Source organism: Benincasa hispida, chromosome 5, assembly GCF_027475165.1.
Source record: "Benincasa hispida cultivar pf3 chromosome 5, pf3_genome.v1.1, whole genome shotgun sequence".
NCBI classification, from domain to species: Eukaryota; Viridiplantae; Streptophyta; class Magnoliopsida; order Cucurbitales; family Cucurbitaceae; genus Benincasa; species Benincasa hispida.
Genome location: NC_143482.1, coordinates 55,832,195 through 55,856,971, shown reverse-complemented (window position 1 = coordinate 55,856,971; position 24,777 = coordinate 55,832,195). Strand labels below are relative to the sequence as shown.

Genomic DNA, 24,777 nt, shown 5'->3' with positions numbered 1-24,777 from the left:
GTTTTTTATTACTGCATGCGGTTGAAGTTACGTTGATCACAAAGCTCTTGATCGATTGTCACATGCGCTGTCATTGCGTTGATCGTCTATTCATTCCTGAATGATGGGCGCAATGCAATGTAGATGCGTTGTTCTTTTTATCTTGAGCCATGAACGCATGCGGTGACTTGATTTCCTGTAAAAAAAACTTGAAATCTTCTTTTCTACCATCACAATGGTGTCAGTGGGTGTATTGATGACAATTTATAATTCTCGCATTTCTTAGCTAATTTCTATACAATCGACGCAACTTTCCTTTCTTTTGGCTGCAATATCTAAATAAAACAGTATAAATAACTTGTATTTCTACAAGTTATCACACCCCCAAATTTAGATATATGCTTGTCCTCAAGCATATCTTCTACTAAGGTAATATTACTCAATTCCTATCCTAAATTTTTCGTCGATTGTTTGCTTCGAATGCTCCACTAGGTAACATTACTTGACAACGCAATTTCTTTCTATCCTTGCTAATTCATAACAAAGCCCTACTTTATTCTTCTATACAACAAATTTCTGCTCAAAAATGTTTTTCTAGTTTTAAAAAGAATGCTTACCTCTTCTTGTCAAAAGAACTTGATGCGTCCGGATGCGGTGGTCAAATTTTGCGTTATTTATTAGAGACTATTGATCATGGTTACACCCTTCGTTTTGGCTTGTTCCCACGGGTGTCATGCGAACATCCAACTACGGTTTTGTGCCAATCTCAATTTTAACTCTTGAGTTTTAGGGGAGTTGTCTCTTGTTTCTTTTGTTTTTTTTTTCTCATTTTTTTTCTTTTCATATTACGTTGTTCTTGGAAATCCACTTTCGTTTTGGCTTGCTCCCACGGGTGTCATGCGAACATCCAACTATGAGCAGGCTCCTTTCACAACTAACTCTTATCAGGTTGGGATTGGTTTTTAGGTTTCCCTTGCGCTGACATTGGAGTTTATATGAAATATTTTTTTCTTTTTTTTTTTTTTTTTTTGGAGATTGAACGCATTTTTCTTAATGATCGCATACTCTTGATCTCATCTACTCAGACCTTCCCCACCTCCAAATTTAGAGATGCGCAAGGTCCTCATTGCGTTGTTTGGACAGAATAGACAAACACTTAGACGAAATTTCAAAAAGCAGGTTTGAGCAGAGTTTTAAAGGATAAAAGGTAAAGTCTTGCTATAGCTACGAATTAACTAAGTGTTAGTAAGAAAATACAAAGTGTGGGAAATGTTACTAACTGTATGCATATTATACATCATGGCAGCGCAATGAATAACGTAAAATGAAAGATTAAGAATATTGCAAAGTTGACAAAGGATGATAAAGAAGAGGCTATTGCGTACTTGAAAGCATTGTTACTAAGTTGTATTGAAAATTAACTAAGTATACAAAGAATTACAATTAACGCAATACAAAATTTTTTTGCATGTACGAAGAATCAAAGAATTTAGCTAAATATAGAAAAATAATAAGTTAAGTAAAAATACAGAATGGCCGCAAAAATAAATGTAAAGATTATTGAAGAGGAGGAGGTTCCAGAGGAGGGTTTTAATGGGGTACGGGAGGAGTTTCTTCAAAAATCAGATGCTGCCAGAGATGCGGGGGTACCATGGGTCCATGAAGATATGCTGTCAGAAAATTGAAGTACTCATGGTTGCGCTCCGTTAGTTGTCTTTGGTGTAGGTGGATCGTATAAGTGTTGCGTTGAATATTGATCAACACCTGCCTTGTCATGGCAGCACTGTGTTGTAAATCTTCAACTCGTTCGACTACTGCATCAATTCTCTGGCCGAAGAAGGCTTATTGTTAGGAGAAGAGTTCTTGCTAGTGGGAGAAGAGTTGTTGTTGTTGGGCAAGAAGGGACCGCATATCTGCTAGTTCAGCAGCTAAGGAAGCAATGGTGGGTTGTGCCTGCGATGCCTCACCATCGACGTTTTGGGGTTGGGCAGAAGTGCCTTCACCCAAATCGTGTGGGTCATCAACGTGCAGCGGTAGAAGGGGAAGTTGCAGTGATGATGATGAAGGTGATGATGGGGCTGCTAGGTATGCGGTTGGAGAATCTGGAGGAAGGAAAAGATTGGTAAAGTGCTCAGGAAGGGAAGAAGAAGGTTGTGCGGGAGGGCTTAGAGGGCAAATTATCAAAGGCAAAGGGTCCAAGGGTTCTAATTCTTGAGTTGTTTAATCTTGGACTTTCCCTTTTCCTTTGTCATCTTTGCACTGTCTTTTTGGCTTAGGTTGCTGCGGCGCATTCAAATCAATAACGGGCCTCTTCAATGGGAGCTCGGGGCAGTGTGGGGAATCCTTAAGGAGCAACCTCAAAATCTTGACGTTTATGAGGCCATGAACTTCAGGCATGGGTTCTTCCTTAATGCCTACACCCATTTATAAGCATAAACTTGAGACAGTCCATCGGAAGAAATACTGACCTCTTGTGTGTCCCAAAAACCTCGAATTTGCCTTGCGATCAACTGGCCCACATCGATTGAAATGTCGCGCGTGATGCAATATGCGGCCATGACTCGATCCCTCAAAATTTTTTTGTCATAGGAAGTTGGGATGAGTCGTCGTTTTATCAAATATACCCAAAGCCGCGCCTTGGGAAGCAGTGTCTTGGACGCCAGCGTTCTGATGCCTTTTAATGAATCTACTTAATGCCTGGTTGCATTAATGTTTGCAGTGCACCTTCCATTTGTTTTTCAGTAGGATCATCAATGATTTTATTACCTAGTGTATCTGGTTTGCTCTTCATCAAGAATAATTCATTGATGTCCTTTGTGCTGAAAGACACCATTTGCCCTTTTATGGTTACCACATCCTTGGTGCCATGTAGCCATCTGTTGTAGAAGTTGTGCACTACCTTTGGAATGACAATGGCTGGGCACTGGCAAAATGTTTCCCATCTGTGCTCCAGTATAACGCTTGTAATCAGGTCTGGTAGTGGCATTGGCACGGGGAAAAATCCCATCTCCATCAGCATAGCATCATTTTCTCTTTTCCTCGATGGACACCTCTTTGCCAATGTGGGCTTGCTACTTCCTACAACTGCTTTGCCTTTTTCTTTAGTTAACACAAGGTGGGATTCTTGCCTTTGTTTCCTTTCCCTTTCCTTGCGTTGTTCCTCATTCTCCTGTTCAGGAAGTTCCTTGCCTTTCTTTTCTCTGATGTGTCAAATGTTTGCTCGGCACTTCCTCTTCTTCTTCTCTTTCTTCTTCCTTTCTTTTTCTTCTTCTTCTCTCTCTTCTTTTTCAATTTCTTTTTCAAACTGCTCGAAGGCCAGAAAAATGCGTTGTTCCTCTTTGAGCCTCCTTATTTCTTCGACTCTCGATATTTCATTATTGTGGCACACATCTTCATCCTGCAATCTTCTCCTTCGACTACCTTCTGCGATGATGAGTTTTGCCCGCTCATTTCCTCCTACTTCTTTTCCTCCTCTTTTCTCCTCCTCTCCTTCTCTTCTAATGCGTCAATCAAAATTGGAGGGTCAACGGTTGACCCTTGCAGCGCATTCTCTTTGCGACGTCGCATCAAGGGGGTAACATCTCCCTCTTCTCCTTCGTCAGTCACAACTATCTGTGTTGTTTTCGATTGCGCTGGTTCTATAAGTTACACTGATTCCCTCTTCTCCTCCCTTACGAAGAAGGATTCTCCATCCAGCTCTGGGCTTGCAGCCCTCTTTTTCCTTTCTTCTTCCTTCTTCAGGCGCCTTTTCTCCCGCCTGCGTTCTTTCTTCTCACTTCTTTCTTGCTTCTTCTTCAGCCTAGCCTCCTCATCTTCTTCATCCTCCTTCTCTTTGATCTTCTTCTCTGCTTTGGTTAGATAGGATAGCTCATCTCCTCCGGCCTTTTTTTCCTTGCTCTTCTTCTTCTTCTTCTTCTCTTCAGTCCCTTCAAGCTGCTTCTCCACCGCCGCTTCCTCCAAAGCGACTCTGATGGGTCCTTCATAGGATTCTACTTGCATAGTTTCCCTAGGATCCACGATGACCAGAACACTTCTCCTTGACTCCTCTTCCGTCACCTCTTCCGTAGGTCGTGGTTGGTTCACAACCCCAGCCTCGGGAAGTCCTCCTCCTTTCTTTAGGTTGCTGAGAATTCTCCCAAACACTCCTTATCGTCTTGTCTTTTCTTCTCACTTTCAAAGGAAAGTGTTGGGAGTGGGGTGCTTTCAGAACTCTGCCCCTTCTTGAACTAGAGTGGCCTGGCTGCTAAGGGGTTTCGTCGGGGTCTTTTGGCGACTCGAGGGACAGTCTGTGGCTGAGCAGCGAGACGGCGAGTGGCTACAAGGAATGCTGCCTCTCGCATGGTAAGCTGGGTTGTCGAAGGTGATGAAGGTGAAGAAGATGGCCGGGAAGTCTAGTCTGCCATGGATGCCGGAGTAAAAGAAAACTAGAAATTCTTTAGATTTTTAGGAAGAGGGAAACAATCTAGTATGCAGAGTGCTCTAGGGTTTCTGTTTGCAAATGAGATCAAATGGACTCATAGACGGAGGAGATGGAATTTATAGGTTGGGCCTTAATGGGCCTAACGCTAATTCTGCGGTGGCAGGCCTCAAGCTACTCAAAAAGCCTGCCGTTTGCACTCCTCACATTTATGAAGCATCAGAGAAGGACATCTTTTCGTCTGCTAAATCATCATTTCCTTGGAAGACAAAACGATTGGACTTCTCAGTTTGCAAAAAAAATTATCTTAATGTTTTATTTAAATGGGCGTAAGGTGAAGAATTAACGCAATGAATTCATCAACACAAATGCATCTTTGCAGAGGACGGGCAACAACACATGTATCCCCGCAACACACCCCTTAACTCAATGCATTTCTAGAGGACAGGGGCACGATATTTCTACCAGCGCAACACTACCTCAACATAGTGCATTTTTACTAAGGATGGGTAAAGAACACATACGAGCGCAACACACCCCTCAACGCAATGCATTTGAGTTGGATGAACACAAATTGTATCTTGTTGGTACAAGGTGCACCCATCATCGCAATGCATACTGAGTGTTGATTGTATTATTATTATTATTATTATTATTATTATTATTATTATTATTATTATTATAATTAAAAGGACCTGGAAGCTTCCTCGCAATGCATACCCCCCCACCTTCTCCCTCACCCGACCCCCCCCCTCCGTTTTCTGCTTCCTCACCGCCTCTCTGCGCCGTGCCTCTCAGTCGTCCTATCGCCGCCGTTCGTGGGTTCCGGTTGGTCAGATCCTGCCGGTCAGACACGCTGCCAATCGCCCAACTCTCCAGATTGCCGCCGCCTGAGCCCAAGCTAGTCTCCACCGCCGCTCGCCGTGTAAGCTTCTGCCTAGCCGACTTCTTCGCCACACGTCCGCCGCTCTCAGCCCGCCCAGATTCGAGCCGCCGACGTCCTCCTCTGCCCAGATTCGAACCTAGTCTCTCCTCCGCCGCCCACCGCGTCGCTGTCGGCTGCTTCCAGTGCCGCCAGCCCTGTTCGTCGCCAGGACCCGCTTACACCACTAGACTTATGCTTTAAGTAAGAAAGTGATTATTTTTGGGCAAGATTTTGGTTGATCTAGTTGGATTACCCATTTGGATTTTGGGTTAAAAATTTGTTATCTCTATATTTGGAATCCAGATCCAAGATTGGAGTACTTCGGAGTGCGTAACGTGCTATTTAGCGGATTCGAGTTTGTTCGACAAGTATTTTTGGTAAGCGTTGTGACTCTTGTTGTGAATTGTTAGGCACTTTTGGTTGTTGGACTGATGGAGAGTTTGGTTTTAGTTTCTCGAAGGTTCCAAGTCGTCATCCTTTGGGTTCTAAAATCTGCTAAGAGGAAATTTTGAGTCGAAATCTCGCGAGTGTTGATTGATCAAGTTTCGTTGGGTACGTTCATTGGTGATCCCAAAATTTAATTTGTATGTATGGATCTTGGTTCCAAGAATTTAAAATTTGTGTTATGTTCTATATTAGGGGACTTAGTTCAGGGGTTTTTGGTTGGAGATCATTAGCTTGGATTAAAAATCAGAATTTGATTTCTAGGTAAGTAATCTTACTACTGGAACTGCCCACGGGCCAGGCTTTAGTTGTATGCTAGCATGATAAGCGTATGTTATGGTAAATGTTAGCATATTGATTGACAGTATGACCTGAATCAAAGTATGTTCTGGCACGAATTTTGATTTGTTTACATACACACCTAAGTACTTGATCGTTAGTATGTGATAGTATGTGTTTTCATATGTCGATGTCTGATCTGCTGGTATTGAGGCATACTTGCATGTTGTGGATTTATGATATAAGTTAGGCATGGATGATGTATAACATGTTGTTAAGAAATATGTGTATGTGATGAAGCCATGGTATCAAGGATTTTTATGTATGTTTTAGAACTGTATAATGTTGAATCTTAGCACGTTAAGACTTTGTGAATATCCTCATTGATTAGTTAGATGCTCACCAGTTTGTGTTTCCTTCGGGATTCACCAATTTATGTTTCCTTCGGGATTCATCAGTTTTGTGTTTCCTTCGGGATTCACCAGTTTTGTGTTTCTTTGGGGATTCACCAGTTTATGTTTCCTTTGGGATTCACCAGTTTTGTGTTTCCTTCGAGATCCACCAGTTTTGTGTTTCCTTCGGGATTCACCAGTTTTGTGGGCATACTTAACTACAATAGGATAGGACTCAGTCTCTTATCTGGTATATGTATTTATGTGCCATATGCGGGTATCTAGAGGACATGGATGTCTAGCCTGACCCCAGTGGTGGGGTTACTTACTGAGTATTTCATACTCATTCTTTCTTATGTATATGTTTCAGGTAAGGGTAGAGATACACTAGCGATGGCGCAGCGAAATTCATGATCGAGCCACTGGGACTAGTTTTTACACTTCCGCATCATGAGATTTAGAGTTCTTTTCATGTTTCCCTTAATGTTTAGTTTTGATGTTTGAAACTTATTATTAAGAATTGTTTTTCATATGTATTTATTAACCTTTATGATTTATGGGTACCCTATTATTGTTTTTAACAATTGCATTTAATAAATGTCTTTTGAACTTCTCTTGTTTTTAATTAGCATTTATTTCAAATAACTGAGCGTCGTTTTAAATTCTTTGTATGTATTTATTTTAGTAACGGCCTTACCTAGGTTCTAGAGGGTCGGGTCGTTACATTATTAGTGTACATCACGTCCTACTTGCCAAATTGCCTATAAATAATGCATTTGGTGGGTTTTGGAATACACACATTGGACAAAATCCAAAAATATTGGAGAAAGTGGAGAAATCCATCCTTTTTATTTTATTTACTTTTGTTATTTATTTATTTCATATATTTATATATTATGTTTAATTTATTTTAATATTTATTTTATTATTATTATATTATATTATATTATATTATATTATATTATATTGATATTCGTATTTCCATGGTGCTCCTCAAGTTCAGGACAAAAATAATCTTGTTTCAAAAAAAATATTACTCTTTGCTCGTGAAGGTTGAAACCTAGAAACCGCTTTTAGAATTTATTTCAATTTCAAACTTTACATGTCTAACAAAATAAGCATAATAATATTATCTTTATTTAAATTCAAATCATTTTCATAATGGTTAGGTTCAAGTTTAATTGAAATTTTATCCCAAAAAAAAAGTTCAATTGAAATTTAATTTTAAAATGGACAGTTATTAGACAGCATAAAGTATTTAAGGCAACAAATTCAAATAGGATCTCCTTACTTCAACTAGCAGCAACTACGTGAAAACTTTAGGCCTCATAAATTAATTTTATTACTTTCTTTTTTTTAATATTTGTCAACGTTTGGGTCAGCTTATTTTTTAATATCTTCACATATTTTGTGTCCTTTAATTTTGTAATTAATTTCTAATATTTTATATTATTTTGTAATTATTTTTTTAATTCTATTTTCACTTTGATATTTAGACAAATATTTTATAATATACATCTAAATGTTGTCTTCATCTAAATATTATCTTACTTTATAGAAATGATGATTAAAAATTGTCAATTATAGTCTAATTCAGTCACAGTCGAAATTTTATTAACTTATTATAACCAAGGACAAAAATATCTTCATCGGTAAATATCAATAAGTCAGATTTATGGATATATCGACGGATATTTAAATATCGATGGATATTCTGAGAAGAATCACAAATATCATGGAAGTTTATAAAATATTGTGAATTTTCTAGTGAAATATAGAACAAACTTATTTAAGTAATAAACTATGACTTTAAGCATATAAATCAATAATTAGAAGCCAAATATGATTGATAATGGAATAATAAATAATAATGAAGACAAAAAATTATTATGAACTGAATATTTTATTAATAAAGTCTAGGTCATACAAAATAAAGTTCAAATACAAGATTAGAAAAATAAAAAGATGATCTAAGAGGTACTAGTTCAACATTAGCATAATTCATTTAATAATGATAGTATTGCTCCCAAGTCATTATAAGTTACAAATGTATAACATAACTGGAAGTATGTATGTCATTCATGAGACTCAACACCAACTCCAATGCTACCAATAGGAGAATACCTTGGATCGAACTATGTTTCATTCAAATGAGGATGGTCCGAAGAATGTAGATAGCATAGAGACACTAAGTCTAAGTCTTCATCACTTTCACAAGGAAGTTGTCCCTGTGTATAGAATGATGTCTTAAACTCATCGCAATACCTAAAGGATCTATAATCACTTGATGACTATAGTTACTATGAGAATAGTTGTAGTTACTATTGTTATAGACATATTGACCATGTCCATATTTACTGTCCAAACTCATCCCTCCATATTTGAAACAAGTGAGTCAACATCAATCTAAACATCATCATGTGTGAGTTTTCTATGAATGAAAAGTTTTCCTATTGCTCCAATTCCTGATAGGTCATGGTTGGAGTCTTTTGTGGCATGCGTGAATTGAAATTCTCTAGTGAAAGTGATAATTCCTGCTCTTCCAGCTTTACAGTCATGGTCAAAGTTTTTTTTTTTTTTTTGGATTTTCTAAATTTAATTTCTTTGAAATTGAAAACTTTGGATTGAAAATTTGAAAAAGGTAGCACATTCAACAGCTTGATATTGGGGAAAAAAGTGATATATAGAGATAATTAGATGACATGTAGATGAAATCCATGATATTTGTATGATATATCCACAAAATATCCATAATATATCTACAAAATATCCATCATTTTGTTGAGCTGTGAAAGATATTAGCCCAAAAAGGCTATATCGAAGATATATCACTAATATTAGAGATATATCGTGAAATTTGGAGAAAAAAGACATTCCCCCAATATCTATATCAGATATGTAATTTTACGAATATATCGCAGATATATCTTCAATATATCAAGATATTTTCATCCTTGATTATAACAATTTCCATCAATTTCCATAAAGTTTCCCAAAATTTCCATCGATGTCGATATTTTCATAGAATCGGGACCTCGATATTTCTATCAGCATCGATATTTTGAACCTTGGTGGCAACTAGTTGAAAACTTTAGGCCTCATAAATTAATTTTATTAGTTTATTTAATATCTGTGATTTTCTGATTCAGCTTACGATAGCTATCAATGGATTAAACCAATGACCTCCTAGTCCTTTACCAAAGTCATGTCCTCTATTTATCACCAAGGTTCGAAATATCAATGTCGATAGAAATATCGAAGTCTTGATTTTTTGAAAATATTAATAGAAATATCGATATCGATGAAATTTTCAGAAACTTTATGGAAATTAAAGAAAATCCATGGAAATTGTTATAATTAGTTAATGAAACTTTGATCGTGATTGAATTAAACTATAATTGACCATTTTTAATCATCATTTATATAAAGTAAGACAACATTTAGATGTATATTGTAAAATATATGTGCAAATGTTGATGCGAGAGTAGAAATTTAAAAAAGAAATTGAAAAATAATTACAAAATAATATCAAATATGGAAAATTACAAAGTTAAAGAACATGAAATATTTGCATATATAATAATTGTAAATTGTTTATTATAAAATGAAGTAAATACAAAAATGAAAAATCGTAGCATTAAACTAACATAACATAACATAATATGGATAAAAAATTCATACTATTAAACATAAAAAGCATAATATTAAACGTAACACAATATAATGGAAAAGAAAAAAGAAAACAAGAACTCTAAAAGTAGATAAAGCTTAAGAAAAAATGAGAGAAATATTAAAGAACTCACATCAATTCAAGATTGAGATGAAATAATGTGAAAATTCAATAGAAAAGATTTGAATGAACATATACGTTTTCTTGATAATAAATTTTTTATAGTAAAGAAAAAAAAAAACTTTCATTGAGCTAGCATAGCTAATTGTTATATATATATATATATAAGAAAAACTCAAAATTTCGATGGAAATATTGAAATACCGATGAAAATAAAGAACTTGAGGGAAAATCGAAATTTCCTGAAATTTCGAGCCTATCGATTTTAAACTATATTTGTCAACCCCATGATAATTTAATTAATTTTATTACTCTCATAAGCAAGACGATGTAGTTCATTAGAATTTATATACACATGTATGCTTCTAGAGTTACTACTATAACATCAAGTACATTGCTCTAGGGTGTCTCAAAATGGCCCTAAAAATGTCAAAGTTCTAACCTTATTAATTAATATAATTTTAAGTTGATTTTCTCTATAAAATATAGTTTGATTATATTTAATTCAACAAAACTAATTTCAAGAGAATTCTCTATGAACCAACCATATCATCTATAAATATTTATTTATTTAAACATAATTGATTGAATCCTTTTTAGCAAATTAGGAGAGGGATACAACAATAATACAATAATCTCATTCCCAATAATAAATTTAGAATCCTCCCACAACCAAAAAAAAAAAATCTTATTGATTAAAATTTATGGGCAAAAAAACCCAATATTATAGAATACCCAACCAACCCAAGCCAACACTTTATTGCCACGTGGCAGGATGACACGTGTAAACAGGCTTTACGTGGGCTCCAAACTTCCAATATTCCACACACCATTTACTTAACTAGCCCCCTAATTAAATTAAGAAAATTACAAAATAACCCAAAATTATAAAATATATTTAAAAAAGCACACAAATTTCATCACAAACTCTCGCTTTTAACCCACAACCCTTTCCCATCCCCATGCATAATATCTCATATAAATTTCCTTACTCTGTCTCCTCCTCCGGGACTTCCTTCTTCTCATCTTCTTCCTTTGCCTCCTCTTCTGCCGGAGCTCCGACTTCCGGTTCAGCCGATGACTTGTCGGCGTTGTCGTTTTCTTCTTTGGCGACCTCGACAACTGCCTCAATTTCTAGTTCCTCGACATTCTCCTCATCCGATAGGATCACAACTTCCTCTTCTTCCTCGGCCTCTTCCTCCTCTTCTTCCTTTTTGGCCTCTCCTTCAACTTTTTCATTTGAAGCAGCGGCTTCTGAATCGGATGATTTTTCAACAACTTCAACTTTAACACTCTCTTCTTCCTCTACTTTCTCTTCTGATGTGACAATTGGTGGCGATAGTTCCTCAACTTCTTCTTTTATGATCGTCTCTTTGAGAATTATTGTGTCTTCTACGAGAGTGGCATTTGGAGATACAGTCTACAAGTTATCATAGTAAATTTTACATGTGACGAAGCTAGAAATTTTTATAGCAAGAAAATAAGGAACTTGATTGGAGAAAAAGAAAACATTGGTAATACATGTTTCTACTCTTTTATATATAAAAAATTTAACACACTATTTTCAAAATGTTCATTTCGAGAAGTCCCAAAACAAAGATAATTGTACTCTTCTTTCATACTCTAGAAAAATTATTCGAGAAAATTATCATAATATGGCTAATAATTTGACATAGTTACGTGGATGTACGAGATTTTTTCTTTTAAAAAAAAAGGTAAATTCTTATTAAGGTATGTAAATTTTTTAATTTCACACATTCAAAGAGCATTTATGATCAGGTAAGCTACGTCTTGAAACGACAGTTTCATTGAATAATTTTTTCTATTGACATAAAATGCGATGCAAATACTCAAATTGTAAAGAAAGTGAATTAATATTATTGAGATACCTCAACGGCGGCCATGGCAATGCTTGTTAGGGAATATGAAGAAATGCTTAAGAAGGGAGAAAAGCTAAGGGAAAAGACAGAAAATGTATGTGAAACTTTATGGACCTAAGAGTTGGCTTATATACACAAATGCAAATAACTTTAGTTTATTTTTAAAATAAGATATTTAGAGAGAGAAATAAGACGTGGAAAATATTATATTGTAATTACACCAATTGTACAAATATTAATATTATACATTATTAGATTTGTGATATATAATTTTTTACTATTATTGGGAGGAGAAAACGTTTTTGGCTAAACTTTAGTCAAAACTTTGACATGATAATTATTTCGTTTAATGTTTGATGGTTGTTTTATTTAGATCTTAATGTTTTTATTTAGTTGTCAAGCTATATTCGTTTGGATCATTTATGAAAAAAAAAAAAAATAAATAAATAAATAAATAAAAAATAAAAAAAATTGTTAGCATAATATGGATGGAGGAATTCGAACCATAGACCTCTTAATCGTTAATATGTATTATATGTCGTATTTGTTTTGATGAAAAAAATACTTAATATGACATAATAATAGGTTAAATATTATATTTCAAAATAGAAAGAAACTCAAGTTAGAAATTTTAGTTACAAGACAAAAGTAAATTGTTATAAAGTTTAGCCTCCAAAGTCATATATTAGAGATGAGTTAAACGTAACTCTTAATTCATATATCTTCAATTAAAATGGCATAAGTTCGAATCTTCACTCTTACATGTTTATTACACATTAAACCAAATAAAATAAACACAAAAATTCGAAGTATTAAAATAAATTAAAACATGTTTCTTCTAAAGAATATCACAACACATATGATTCGATTTCCTTTGAATTCAAAATAATATATGAGAATGAATATTCGAAATTCTGATCTTCAGATCTACGTTACAATCTTTATAATTAGTTGAGCGTTATGATGAAGGAAACATAATTAAGCAACTAAAAACATTTTTAACTAATAATCATTACTAACAAAATATTGATAGCATATATATTATGTCTCAAATTTTGGTAGCATTTTTTGCATTTGGATTAGAGGGTCCATTTTCCAATTTTAGCCTTATCTTTTCTTTGGCATTTGTGTGCCAAAAACGCCGTGCTTTGTGCTGTCGGGCTTTAGACACAATCAATTATTAATCCTTTGTTCAAGTAATTTTAATTTTTTTTTTTTTTTTTTTTTTTGATCTTATAATTATATTTTTGTACCATTTTATCTGAGCAAATAATTTAATCAAGAAAATAAAAAATTGATTATTAATTTATAATATAAGGTCTTGAACCTATTAGTTGAATGCGACTTGTGTAATTTGTGGTGATCCATTCATGACTAGGCTAGCTTTTTCCATCATTTATTCTATTAATATTTAATTCATCCATCAATTAATATTAAGTTGAAATATTAATATTATAATTATTTTAATGTTAAATAATAGTTATTATCAATTTTTATCATTATTGTCAACCCAATAAAGTTGGCTTTTTGAGATTGAAAATAAAATGTCTCAAATAAATTAAGAGGAAATGACATGCACTTTCGTTTATATATATATATATATATATTAAAATAAATCAATTATTGAATTTTCTCACACATTAAAATATAATATTTTTATCTAGACAACGAATCCTCTAATATATCTCCACAATAATATGAAATATTATTCACAATGCATAGAAAATAATTGTCATCACTTGTATATTATGAAATTTTCTCTGATCTAATCAATATAAAACTATGAGACATCTCACTTCAATAATATTTAAACAATTATTTTTTTAAAATGGATAATTAAATAAGAAAAGAAAATTTTTAATTAATTAACATTATTGTGGATCCCGGTGAGAATGCTTATAATTGAAGGTTTCGTACGCTAGCAACCACACCTCAAGTTCCTTTTGCTTCAAAAAAATTTTTAAATAAATAAACAAAAAAAAAAAAAAAAAAAAAAAAAAAAAAAAAAAAAAAAAAAAAAAAAACTAACTTTCTTTGAATCTCATCACCAAAAAGACAAAATTAAAATAATAATAATAATAAATGTATTTTATATTAATCAAAATTTGTAATTATGCATTAAAAGTACATTAAAATTTAAACTCAATATTAGTATAAAGTTGCACCTTTTTTTACGACAATTGTGAGGGAGATATTGAATTTTAGATCGGAACACATGCTAATACCACTAAACTAAACTCAGTTTATATAAAGTTACACTTTTAAAGAGGCTATTGATGAAGAAAAAAAGTTGAACTTTTAAAAGGAACTTATCAAATGTTAAATTTGCCCTCTATTTGAAAACTACCCCATTTCATAACTATTTTTTTAAGAATAACTTTTTTAGAATTCTATACCAAAATTGTCACACTGTTTTTCAGGTTTTGATTTTTTTTTCGAAATTCTACAAAATTTCTACTTCAATTAATGATAGTTTTCAAATATTCATGAAAGGTAGATAATATTATTAAAACTTTTGAAAAGAAGGTAAGAACCTCTCAAACGAGAAATAAAGTTTAAGAATATTTTCTATAACTTAACAATAAAAGAAATATTTTAGCTCATTTTTTAAAAGAAAAAGTATTCATATATTTTTTTAAAGAAAAATTTGATAGTTAACACTTTTTTTGAATTAATTTTTTATCAACATGTTAGATATTTGGACATTTTAGAATATAAAAAATAACAAAATGTTAGTAATAAGAACAAAAATATTAACAACCAAACACTTTAATTTTTAAAGAAAATGAAAGATGTTGATTAGTTAATTTTTTTATATATATATTCTTTATAATTTATATGAAAAGACCCTATAACATCAACATTTTTTCTTTATTTCTATTGATATATATCATATTTACATTAGTATGGACATTTAAAATTCCAATGGCTCCATTTATTAAAATGCCTCCTTGGTGTAAGAAGAGGACATTAAAGGAGAATGCAATCCCAATAATGCCCCTCGGTGTAGAAGTAGGGTTCTTCAATTGCTATACATTAATTTTGCCCCTTGTACATTGGGGTGGGTAGTGAGAAGGACCCACCAAATTGGGACCCATATTGCACATGTGGAATCTCTCAACCAATAATTTGTTGACACATTTTATTTCTCTAATCACTCACTACCCCTTGTGCCATTTTTGCTTTTTGTACTAATCATCAAATTTACTGTACGTTTAAGAGCAAAGATATTTTTCTCAGAACAATGAGACTGCACCTAATCACTATATTCTATTCTTTTTTATCACACAAATAAATAAAAAAAATCAAATGCAACGTGTCAATATTTCATTAGGTGCAGTTCGGGATGCATAGAAGATGGGTGCTTCCGAGTTGCACCTAAATATTTTCCTTTTTCTTATGTTTTATATGTATATATAAAAGATATCAGAGTTATTGATTATTTATAACTTGTCGACCTATCAATATATTGATGGATATATGGATATACTCGGTACATATTAAAAGTATTTATCTTCAAATAATTGGCGGATATAATCAATAGATAAGCCAATGAAATTTTAAATAACATTATTGTAGACATTATTTTTTTAGTTTGATTTAAGCAAATTATTTTTTATTATTTACTTCACAATATATAATCAAAATTCAAATTTGGGAGATTAGAGGTGGTTTAGTTTATTAGATCTTATTTTAGGTTGTTATAATTGTTTGAAATACACCATATTTATCAAATTGATGGCATAAGTATTTTTGTCCATTGGTATATCTTAAAAAATATCCAAATTAGTCGATTGATCATTTTTTAAGAAAAAATATATTTGGTTAGTTTATTAAAATATAATTCTATTTTGGTCATTTGTCCCGTTGTCTCTAGACAAAATCGAATCATTTACAATTTTTAGGCTTTTTTAATTATGGCCCACTATATGTATTGGGTTCTTGCTCAGTCCAAACAAAAAGGCCCATAGTCTGTTCTCAACCCCATTAAAATTTGGGCTTGTTGATAAATTCAGGCCCATAGGTCAACTATATATATTTTTTCTCGTTTTTGTTTTTTTATCAAATCCTAACATCTGAATTTTATTGTTTGTTTTAGAACACTTACGATATTATTCATAAACTTTCATTAAAAATTAAAAAAATATCTTTGACGTAAATTTTTTTAAAATTTTATATAAAATTTAAGATATGAAATGGTATAGCAAACAATGAATTGGATCATCGCATCGTTTTAGGTTATGGTAAGGAATGAAGTTATAAATTCTAAAAAATTGTGAACTCGAGGAGCCCACAATATAAGAAGATGGATGTTTAGTTGTGGGTCACAAACTCGAGCCAAACAAAAGGTGTTCAAACACCTCCTAAAATGATTTTATTCTTAGATAGTTTTGAAACGTTTTACAAAAATTGAAGGGTTGTATTGCAATTTTTGAAAGCATAAGAGCATTTTTCAAACAAATGGCAAAATTGAGATACATTTATTAGAATTTAGTCCTTTTTTTAAGCAAGCAGCTATAGTTCAAACTACAAACACTTGTACAATGTTTCACTAAACAAATTAGCTTTAATTAACAACATAATTATTAATTAAGATTCTCAAATCAAACATTTTGAGGTTGATCATTAATTTTTAGAGTTGTGGGGCTGTGGCCTGTGGTTGTACCGTTGACCGTTTCAAAAGAAAAAAAAAGGTTCAAAGAAGGGAGTGAGGAGGAAGAAGAAGAAGCTTATGCAACTTCCTAAAGTAAAGTGGAAAAACGGGTACGCTTTCAATTCAAATTAAAAATGCCCCGCAATTCTCTGCGTTAATTCCCCCCCTTTGAATTTTTCAAATACCCACATTCTTTCTCTCTTTCGCCAAAAACACAATCAATCCAATCCAATCCTTCATTTCTTTTTGCTCCCTCTTTCTCTTTCGATCATTTCGGATCACCACAGAACTCTCTCTCTCTCTCTCTCTCTCTCTCTCTTGCTTCGAATTCGAAAACCAAGAGCTAAATTCAACCCCCATTTCTTGTTTTCCCCTCTGTTGACGGTTTATGTGATTGTGTTTCTTCTTCGTTTGAGTTCTTTTCCCCTTTTCCCTTTCTGGGTTTTGTTTTTTCCCCATTGTTCTACACGACAAAGAAGTAACCCACCTCTGTTTTTGCCCCCTTCTTTCAATTTCTTTACTGGGTTTTCTCATATGGGAATGGAGGATGAGTAATTAGAGCTCTCTTTATGATCTAATTCGTGGGGTTTTCTTCTTTTTGTGGATTTTGTTTTGTTTCTTTGTCTTGGTGTAACCCTTTTAATGTCTTTGGCTGTTGGGGCTGCTTCAAATTCCAAGAACATGGGGTTTGATGAGAATCGTGAAGAGGGAGATATATTGGATAACCATGGGAATGAGAATGAAGCTGCTGAAAAGATTTCAAGGCAATTGAGTGAAACTTCTCTCTATGCAACTGAGGATGAGACTGATGATGAGGGAAGTAATATTGAGTTGGGGCCTCAACGCACATTGAAAGAAGAGCTCGAGAAAGATAAGGTTAATCTTTGTTCTTGTTTCTTACATTTGATTCAAGATTGTATTGTAATTCATTTTCTTTGTGTTTGTTAAGTGTATGAGTTTTGTTTCTGTTCTTTTGTGGTATGTAAGTTTAGGATGATGAGAGTCTGAGGAGGTGGAAGGAGCAGCTTCTTGGGGCTGTGGATTTAGAAAATGCTGGAGGTAATCATAATTTAGAATTCTTCCTAATTTTGTAGAGTGCTTTCCTTTTCTTCTATCATTTCAAAATTCATTGCCTGCCATTGTTCTGAAATGCTTCTATGAAATTATCTTGTGGTATCTGCAGCAACACCTTTCCCCTTATCCACAGGGATATTGGTTATTCTAGATTTTCGTTTGGTTTTGTTTGTCAGTTCCATTTCTTGTGTATTTTGTAGAAACTCTTGAGCCAGAGGTGAAGATTCTAAGTCTGTCAATAGTGTCTCCAGAGAGACCAGACTTGGTTCTTCCAATTCCCGAAGACGGGAATCCAAAAGGATTGTGGTTTACTCTGAAAGAAGGCAGTCGTTATAGCCTGAAATTCTCCTTCCAAGTGACTAACAACATTGTTGCTGGCCTTAAGTACACCAACACTGTTTGGAAAACTGGTGTTAAAGGTTTTTTTCTCCATCTGATTCGCCTCATCGTTTATAGAAGTTCGTGTTTTGATTGTCTGACTGATGATGAGTTTGGTTATCTTGTATGTTTCAGTTGACAGCTCCAAAGAGATGCTTGGAACTTTCAGTCCCCAGCTAGAGGCCTACACTCATGTAATGCCAGAGGACACCACACCCTCCGGCATGTTCGCCCGTGGATCGTATTCAGCAAGATCTAAGGTCAGTTTGTTTTTTAAACACTAGATGTCCTTTGATGTTGCCTCATAACAATTGCTGCAGCTCTAGCACTTTCGTGTGAGGTAGAGTTTGGTTTTTTTTTCTCCTTATTCCACCTAGTATAACCTTCTCGAGCATAGCTCGAATGATGCAATCTTTGAACACAACCTATGGCCTGTTAATATTGTCTGTATAGTCAAATGAGTTCAAATATCTCTAGGCTCTCAAACTGGAAGTCGATATTCGATTCCCAATTTCCAACCGATCGGGATTATAAGCATAACCCTTGTTTGCCATTAATTTCATTAACCTTTCCAAGCTTTTTCTAACCAGTTATTTTAGAATATTTTTCCCCAGCTAGCATGAAACTAAGCATCATTGAGTTTCCTTTTTTACTTCTCTATAATAATAGGTACAATGCTTCTCTATCAAAAGACAGAACCCTTCTATCATTCTCATAATTAAAGATGTTTTACATTATTCCCAAGTCTTCATGCTGTCCAAATCATGTGGTCCATTGAGTCCATTAATTGATGCCTGTTGTGCTGGCTATTCTTTCCTAAGGGACATGGGCCATGTTCTTCTGTACAATAATATGGTTTACAAATGTGTACTTTTATTTTGAATGTTCTCTGAGTTCTTCCACCCACCCCCACCCCCCCCCAGTCAAAACCACCACCACTTTTATTTTAAAGGCCATGCTTTTTCCATGACTGTTCTTTTGACAAACCTTCTTCTCCTTGTTCCCATAATTTTTTTTTCCTTAATGAATACCCTTTTCATTCCATGCTGAGGTTCCTCAAAATCAGAAACAAATGACAGATCCCTTCGGTCTTTTCGAACAGAATGTTTTCCCCTAATCATCTTCAATAGAAGCACTTTTTCCCTCATTTTTCAGCCTCAATAAAGGGTTAGATACAAAGATATATTTGAGTTCCAAACTGAACTTTTATTTCTCTCTCTCTCATGAAGAATGAGGATTCTCTCCATTGTGCTCAAAATAACTTTATATTTGTAGTTGTTAGTGAACTGTAAATCTTTTCTATATGTTTATGCAGTTTCTTGATGATGATAACAAGTGTTACTTGGAAATTAACTACACATTTGACATCAGAAAGGACTGGGCTGCAACATAAGGCCAATGATTTGGGTAGTAGGAGCAGTGCTGTTCTGGCTTAAGCAATCCCCATCATCCAGCTGATCAGCTGGTGTTCTTAAAAACTGCCAATTTCTCTTTTAATTACATGTAATTATAATTAAGGCCAACAAGTATTATGTTAATTACTAGGTTTATGCTGCATCCAAACTTTTGCAAGTTTTCAATGTATTGGGATGTTGGAGAAGATGAATGAATGAAAAAAAGAAAGAAAAAAAAGAGGAGATTTTTTGTTTGATGCCCTTTAATAAAAGGTGTGTTTGGCCTTCCACATTTTTTTTGCTATTTTCTTTTTATCCATGTAGATTTTATTTTTGGGATATTGGATGTTTTAGTTGTCAATTTGTTTGTAAACATTGTGTCTTGATAGGCTCTTCTTTAGTAAAATTATAATGTTGATATCTAATGTTTAAAAATAGAAAGTTTTATTTTTATTAGGCGTTCACTTTGAGGGTAAAAACAATTAAAAAGTCAAAGACAGAAGGAATTGATGAAAATTTTCGAATGGATTGAAAAAAATTCTCTTAAATAACATAAAATTTTCCATTTTCAATATTATGTTCTTATTTATTAGTAGTAATTTTTTCTATGATATTTTTATTATTTCGTTAATACTATAATGAAAGTATCCATTTATCCTTACGATAAGGTTGAATTTATGAACATATCAAAACATTCAGATTGATGAGTAATTTGAAATGGAATTGTATTTTATATTTTTAAATGTGTTTGGTAACACATTCAAAAATTAAATTTTAATTTAAATAATTGTTTGAAATGTATTTAATAATATATTTATAAACCATGAAACTAATTATAGTTATCACTTATTGAATATAAACTATTACTTGTTAATTTATGAACTTGGTTTGGTTTACGATAAAAATTTGGTATAATTATTATTTTGTAATATCATATAATTTATAATATATTATATAAGACATGTTTTAATACAACAAAAATAATTGAGTTTATTAGATGAAATACAATATTTGTTAATACTTTGTCTATTTTTTTATACAACCATGTATTTAAAAATTTTCAAATTCAAAATCCGAATAGCACATAAAAATATTGTTTTAAAATTTGTATGGTTCGGATCACATAATCTGAAAACCATTTTTAGAAACAAAATCTTGGCTGCCTATCAAACATGTATTTGTTAAAGTTAGTGAATCTCAAAAAACGTAAAATAGAATATGGATTGTCGATTAATCAGATTTTTAGATTTCTTATTGTAACGTAGTCGACATTATGAATTTATTTATGAATATGAATATGGAATTATATTTTAAAAATCTATATTTTTACAATGATAATAATGAAATAGTCATTGAAGAAGAAGAAGAAAAAAAAACTAGTGGGGGAGGTAGAGAAGCAAACAGGCTGTTTGGTTTGGTTGTTTCTGACTATTTCTGACAGATTTGAACCCTAAGTGAAAATTCCAGACAAGCTTAAGTCAATTCCCACCAATATTAGAAAATTACCTTTTACCCTCCCAATTTTTTTTCAAAATATTAATAATAATAATAATAATAATAATGTGGAATCCATGTATATTTATAAATACAAAATTATAGTGTAAATAAGGAGAGTAAATACTCACTTATTCACCAAAAGTGAATATAGGTCTACCATAAAATTTGTTGAGACAAGCATGATTCAAAAGACATCACATATATATATATATAATATATATATATATATATATATATATTATATATATATATATATATATATAACTTAATAGATAAAATATCCTTTTGGTCCTTAGATTTTGGATATAGTTTCTATTCCCTAGGTTTCAAATGTTACACATTTGGTCCATAAATTTTGAGTTTTGTTTCAACTTAGTCCCTAAGTTTCAAAATGATAAAATTTTACCCTTGAGATTTAAGTTTCGTTTCAATTTGGTCTTTAGGTTTCAATATTTTACATTTTTAATCTCAAATTTTTATTAAATACTCATTTTCAATTATTTACGTCAATTTCTATTAATTAATTAAAAATAATTATGAAGTGAAATTTTGAATTTAATTTTAAACGTGATAAAAAAAATAGTGAAACTTAATTAATTATAATTCTTTTAATTCTTTTTAATTTATTAACATAAATTAATACTAAAAACAGAAAATGAGTATTTAGTGAATAAATGAGTTTAAAAGTGTAAATCTTGAAACATAGAGATAGAATTTGTAACGACCCAACCCCTAGGACTTAAGTTAGGCCGTTACTAAACACATGCATGCATGGAACTTAAAACGACACTATGTTATGGTGAAATAAATGCTAATTAAATAAGGTAAATTTAAAATATTAAAAACAATGGTAGGGTTCCCATAAATCATAAATGAAAATAAATAAATCTGGAAGCGATTCTAAATAATAAGTTTTAAACATCAACACTAAAAGCTAAGAAGAACATGAAAAGAAGTTTAAATCTCATGAGCGGAAGCATAAAACTGGTCCTAGTGCCTTGATCATGAATTCCGCTTGTCATTCGCCGGCGCGTCCCTACTCTTACCTAAAACATAAACATGAGAAAATGGTGAGTATAAAATACTCAGTAAGTAACCCCACTACTAGGGTCAGGCTAGACATCTATGTCCTCTAGATGTCTACCTCTAATGGAACATATAAACTGCTCTAGTCCTCATGGGACACATACATACATGAAAAACTTATTTCTATCCTACTATAGTTAAATATGTCCACTACCTCTAGTAAGTCCTATAGGACCCACAACCTCTGGTGAATCCCGAAGGAAACACAATCTCTTACACATGCATAGTTATGCATACACCTCTTTCGTATACACATAACCCATTTAATGTGTACCTCTTTCGTACACATGGTTACGTATACACCTCTTTCATACACACATAACCCACTGAATGTGTACCTCTTTCGTACACATGGTTACATATACACATAACTCACTGAATGTGTACCTCTTTCATACACATGGTTACGTATACACCTCTTTCGTATACACATAACCCACTGAATGTATACCTCTTTCGTATACCTGGTTAAGTATACACCTCTTTCATATACACATAACCCACTGAGTATGTACCTCTTTCGTACACCCCAGATCCTCTCTATAAATGTAGGGATGCGCAACTCTTTCGTACACACGGTTATGTATACACCTCTTTCGTATACACGTAACCCACTGAGCGTGTACCTCTTTCGTACACCCCAGATCCTCTCTATAAATGTAGGGATGCGCAACTCTTTCGTACACACGGTTATGTATACACGTAACCCACTGAGCGTGTACCTTTTACGTACACCCCAGTACCCTCTAGGTATGTATCACTTTCATACACATCAGCCCTAGTACGTCTCTTTTACGCACTAGCGTCCTTGGACATGCATCACTTTCATGCAGTCACATAGTCTGGAAAGGAAAAGATATTGCATCTAACTTCATATTACATATAATGTTCACATAATCATGAATTCTATAAAATCTCCTGATCAAGGTCTTGATCATGTTAATTAACCTCAACATACGTAATTAATCTAGTATTAATGGATCCACTCTAGTACATCACTTTCATGCACTAACTCATGTAAACAATCAAACATTTGAAATTTTATAATACATCATATAACTTACACACTTTCATAATAAATCACATAAATAAGCACATCAACAAATTGCTCCAACTTTTACCTAACTTTAAGACATTCCCGTAGTAGTGTCGCTTAACTCATAATTTAGGGTTATGCTCAATCGTCCTTTTAATATATCTCATAAAATTATAAATCATACTCATACATTAACATGTTTCAGACATATTATCACATGCTTATATATCTTTTCTAAACAGTCCATTAAATCTCATAACAGTAACTAGTCTTACAATCCCCAACATAAATCATAAATTTATCGGCACAAAGGCAATTCCAGTAGTAAGATTACTTACCTCAACTTGGTAAAAAACGCAAAACAAAATCTCTTTAAAACTTCTTTAGCACACTTGAATCAACATAAAGTTGTGGCTTGGTCCAAGACAAATTCCAATACTCGATTTAATTAGCCAATCTGATTATGAATTAAATCCAAAATCAATAACTTAATTTTCCCATTATTACTCTCAATCCAAAAGAATAACCATTCAACAACTTACAAAACTTATCGATCTTCACTAATTTTCTGCAAAACAAAATGGTATCTAGCTTGATGGTCAATGCCTCAAAAATTTCAAACCTTGAATCTAAGTTTCAAACCAAAGAGATTACTAATTTGACCCAAAATCAAAGTGGTGAACTTCATCTCCCAAATTATAAGGAAAAATAAGTCTTACCCAAGGCTTTTCTCAAAATTCCGACAAAGATCGGGGCAATGGCGACCGACAGCGCGTCGACTTGTGGCTGCCATAGATAGGCAGCGTGTGTTGTTGTCGAACGGCATAAATTGTTTAGGCTAGCAGCTGGTAATGAGGGTCTTGCATGAGAAGGGTTTGTGAGAGTGGAAGGGAAGGGGAATTTCTAGTTTACAGATTTTATTCAGCAGCGATTACGAACAAATCAGAGCTTCAAACAATGATCCAACTATTCAAAATGAAACTCTATATGTCTCGAACGACCAAATTTGAGCACAATCCAATGGTTCAAACTCTGGCAATTGACAATTTTGTGAAAGCTGTTGCTGAAAAATCGAATTGCTTTCTCCCCAATTTTTGACCTCTTTTCATTCTCATTTAATTTTTTTTAAAAAAATCTCAATTCTTTTATTTTTTCCAAATTTTGAAAAGATAAATAAAATATTTTATCACAATATCTCCAAAATCTTTAAAAATTTTATTAAATTTAGAAATCAATTAACTTTTTAAATTATCGCTTCAAAAACCAAAATTAAAGGGCATAAGATCCATCAATTTGATACATATTAAATCCTTCTAAATATATCAATTCAAAACCACATGAAATTAATTATCTCTTTTATTATTTATTTATTTTTTTAAGTTGGCCCTAAAATCCAAAATCAAAGGAAGCAAAATTCAATATTTTCAAGATAATCCGTTCGAATATCTAATCAATTAAATTCAATTTAACTAATAAAAGTTTTTCAATTATTTCAATTTAATCCCAATTTTCCAAATGAACGGTAAATTTAAACTCAATAATTTTAGGTAAT

The 24,777-nt window shown here is 32.9% G+C and overlaps 2 protein-coding genes across 2 annotated transcripts; one reads left to right on the top strand and one right to left on the bottom strand.

The window, feature by feature from the left end:
- Positions 1–10,842: 10,842 nt before the first annotated feature.
- On the bottom strand, positions 10,843–12,208 carry LOC150036265 (uncharacterized). The gene is made up of 2 exons (XM_090314167.1): positions 12,116–12,208; positions 10,843–11,646 (listed from the first exon to the last, which is right to left on the bottom strand). Exons 1-2 carry the CDS (start codon positions 12,128–12,130, stop codon positions 11,215–11,217), a joined length of 447 nt encoding a protein of 148 aa, XP_090170293.1. The 5' UTR covers positions 12,131–12,208; the 3' UTR covers positions 10,843–11,214.
- A 4,608-nt stretch (positions 12,209–16,816) lies between these two features.
- On the top strand, positions 16,817–19,896 carry LOC120077117 (rho GDP-dissociation inhibitor 1-like). Its single transcript, XM_039031014.2, has 5 exons — positions 16,817–17,636; positions 17,753–17,819; positions 18,035–18,253; positions 18,348–18,472; positions 19,528–19,896. The coding sequence occupies exons 1-5, from the start codon at positions 17,403–17,405 to the stop codon at positions 19,603–19,605; spliced, it is 723 nt and encodes a 240-aa protein (XP_038886942.1). The 5' UTR covers positions 16,817–17,402; the 3' UTR covers positions 19,606–19,896.
- The last annotated feature ends 4,881 nt before the right edge of the window (positions 19,897–24,777 follow it).

Excerpts from the sequence above, each read along its gene's own strand:
- LOC120077117 (XM_039031014.2), top strand. The coding sequence starts at position 17,403 with ATGTCTTTGGCTGTTGGGGCTGCTTCAAATTCCAAGAACATGGGGTTT. Across the intron at positions 17,637-17,752 it reads AAGAGCTCGAGAAAGATAAG|GATGATGAGAGTCTGAGGAG; the intron begins GTTAATCTTTGT and ends ATGTAAGTTTAG. Across the intron at positions 18,254-18,347 it reads TTGGAAAACTGGTGTTAAAG|TTGACAGCTCCAAAGAGATG; the intron begins GTTTTTTTCTCC and ends TGTATGTTTCAG.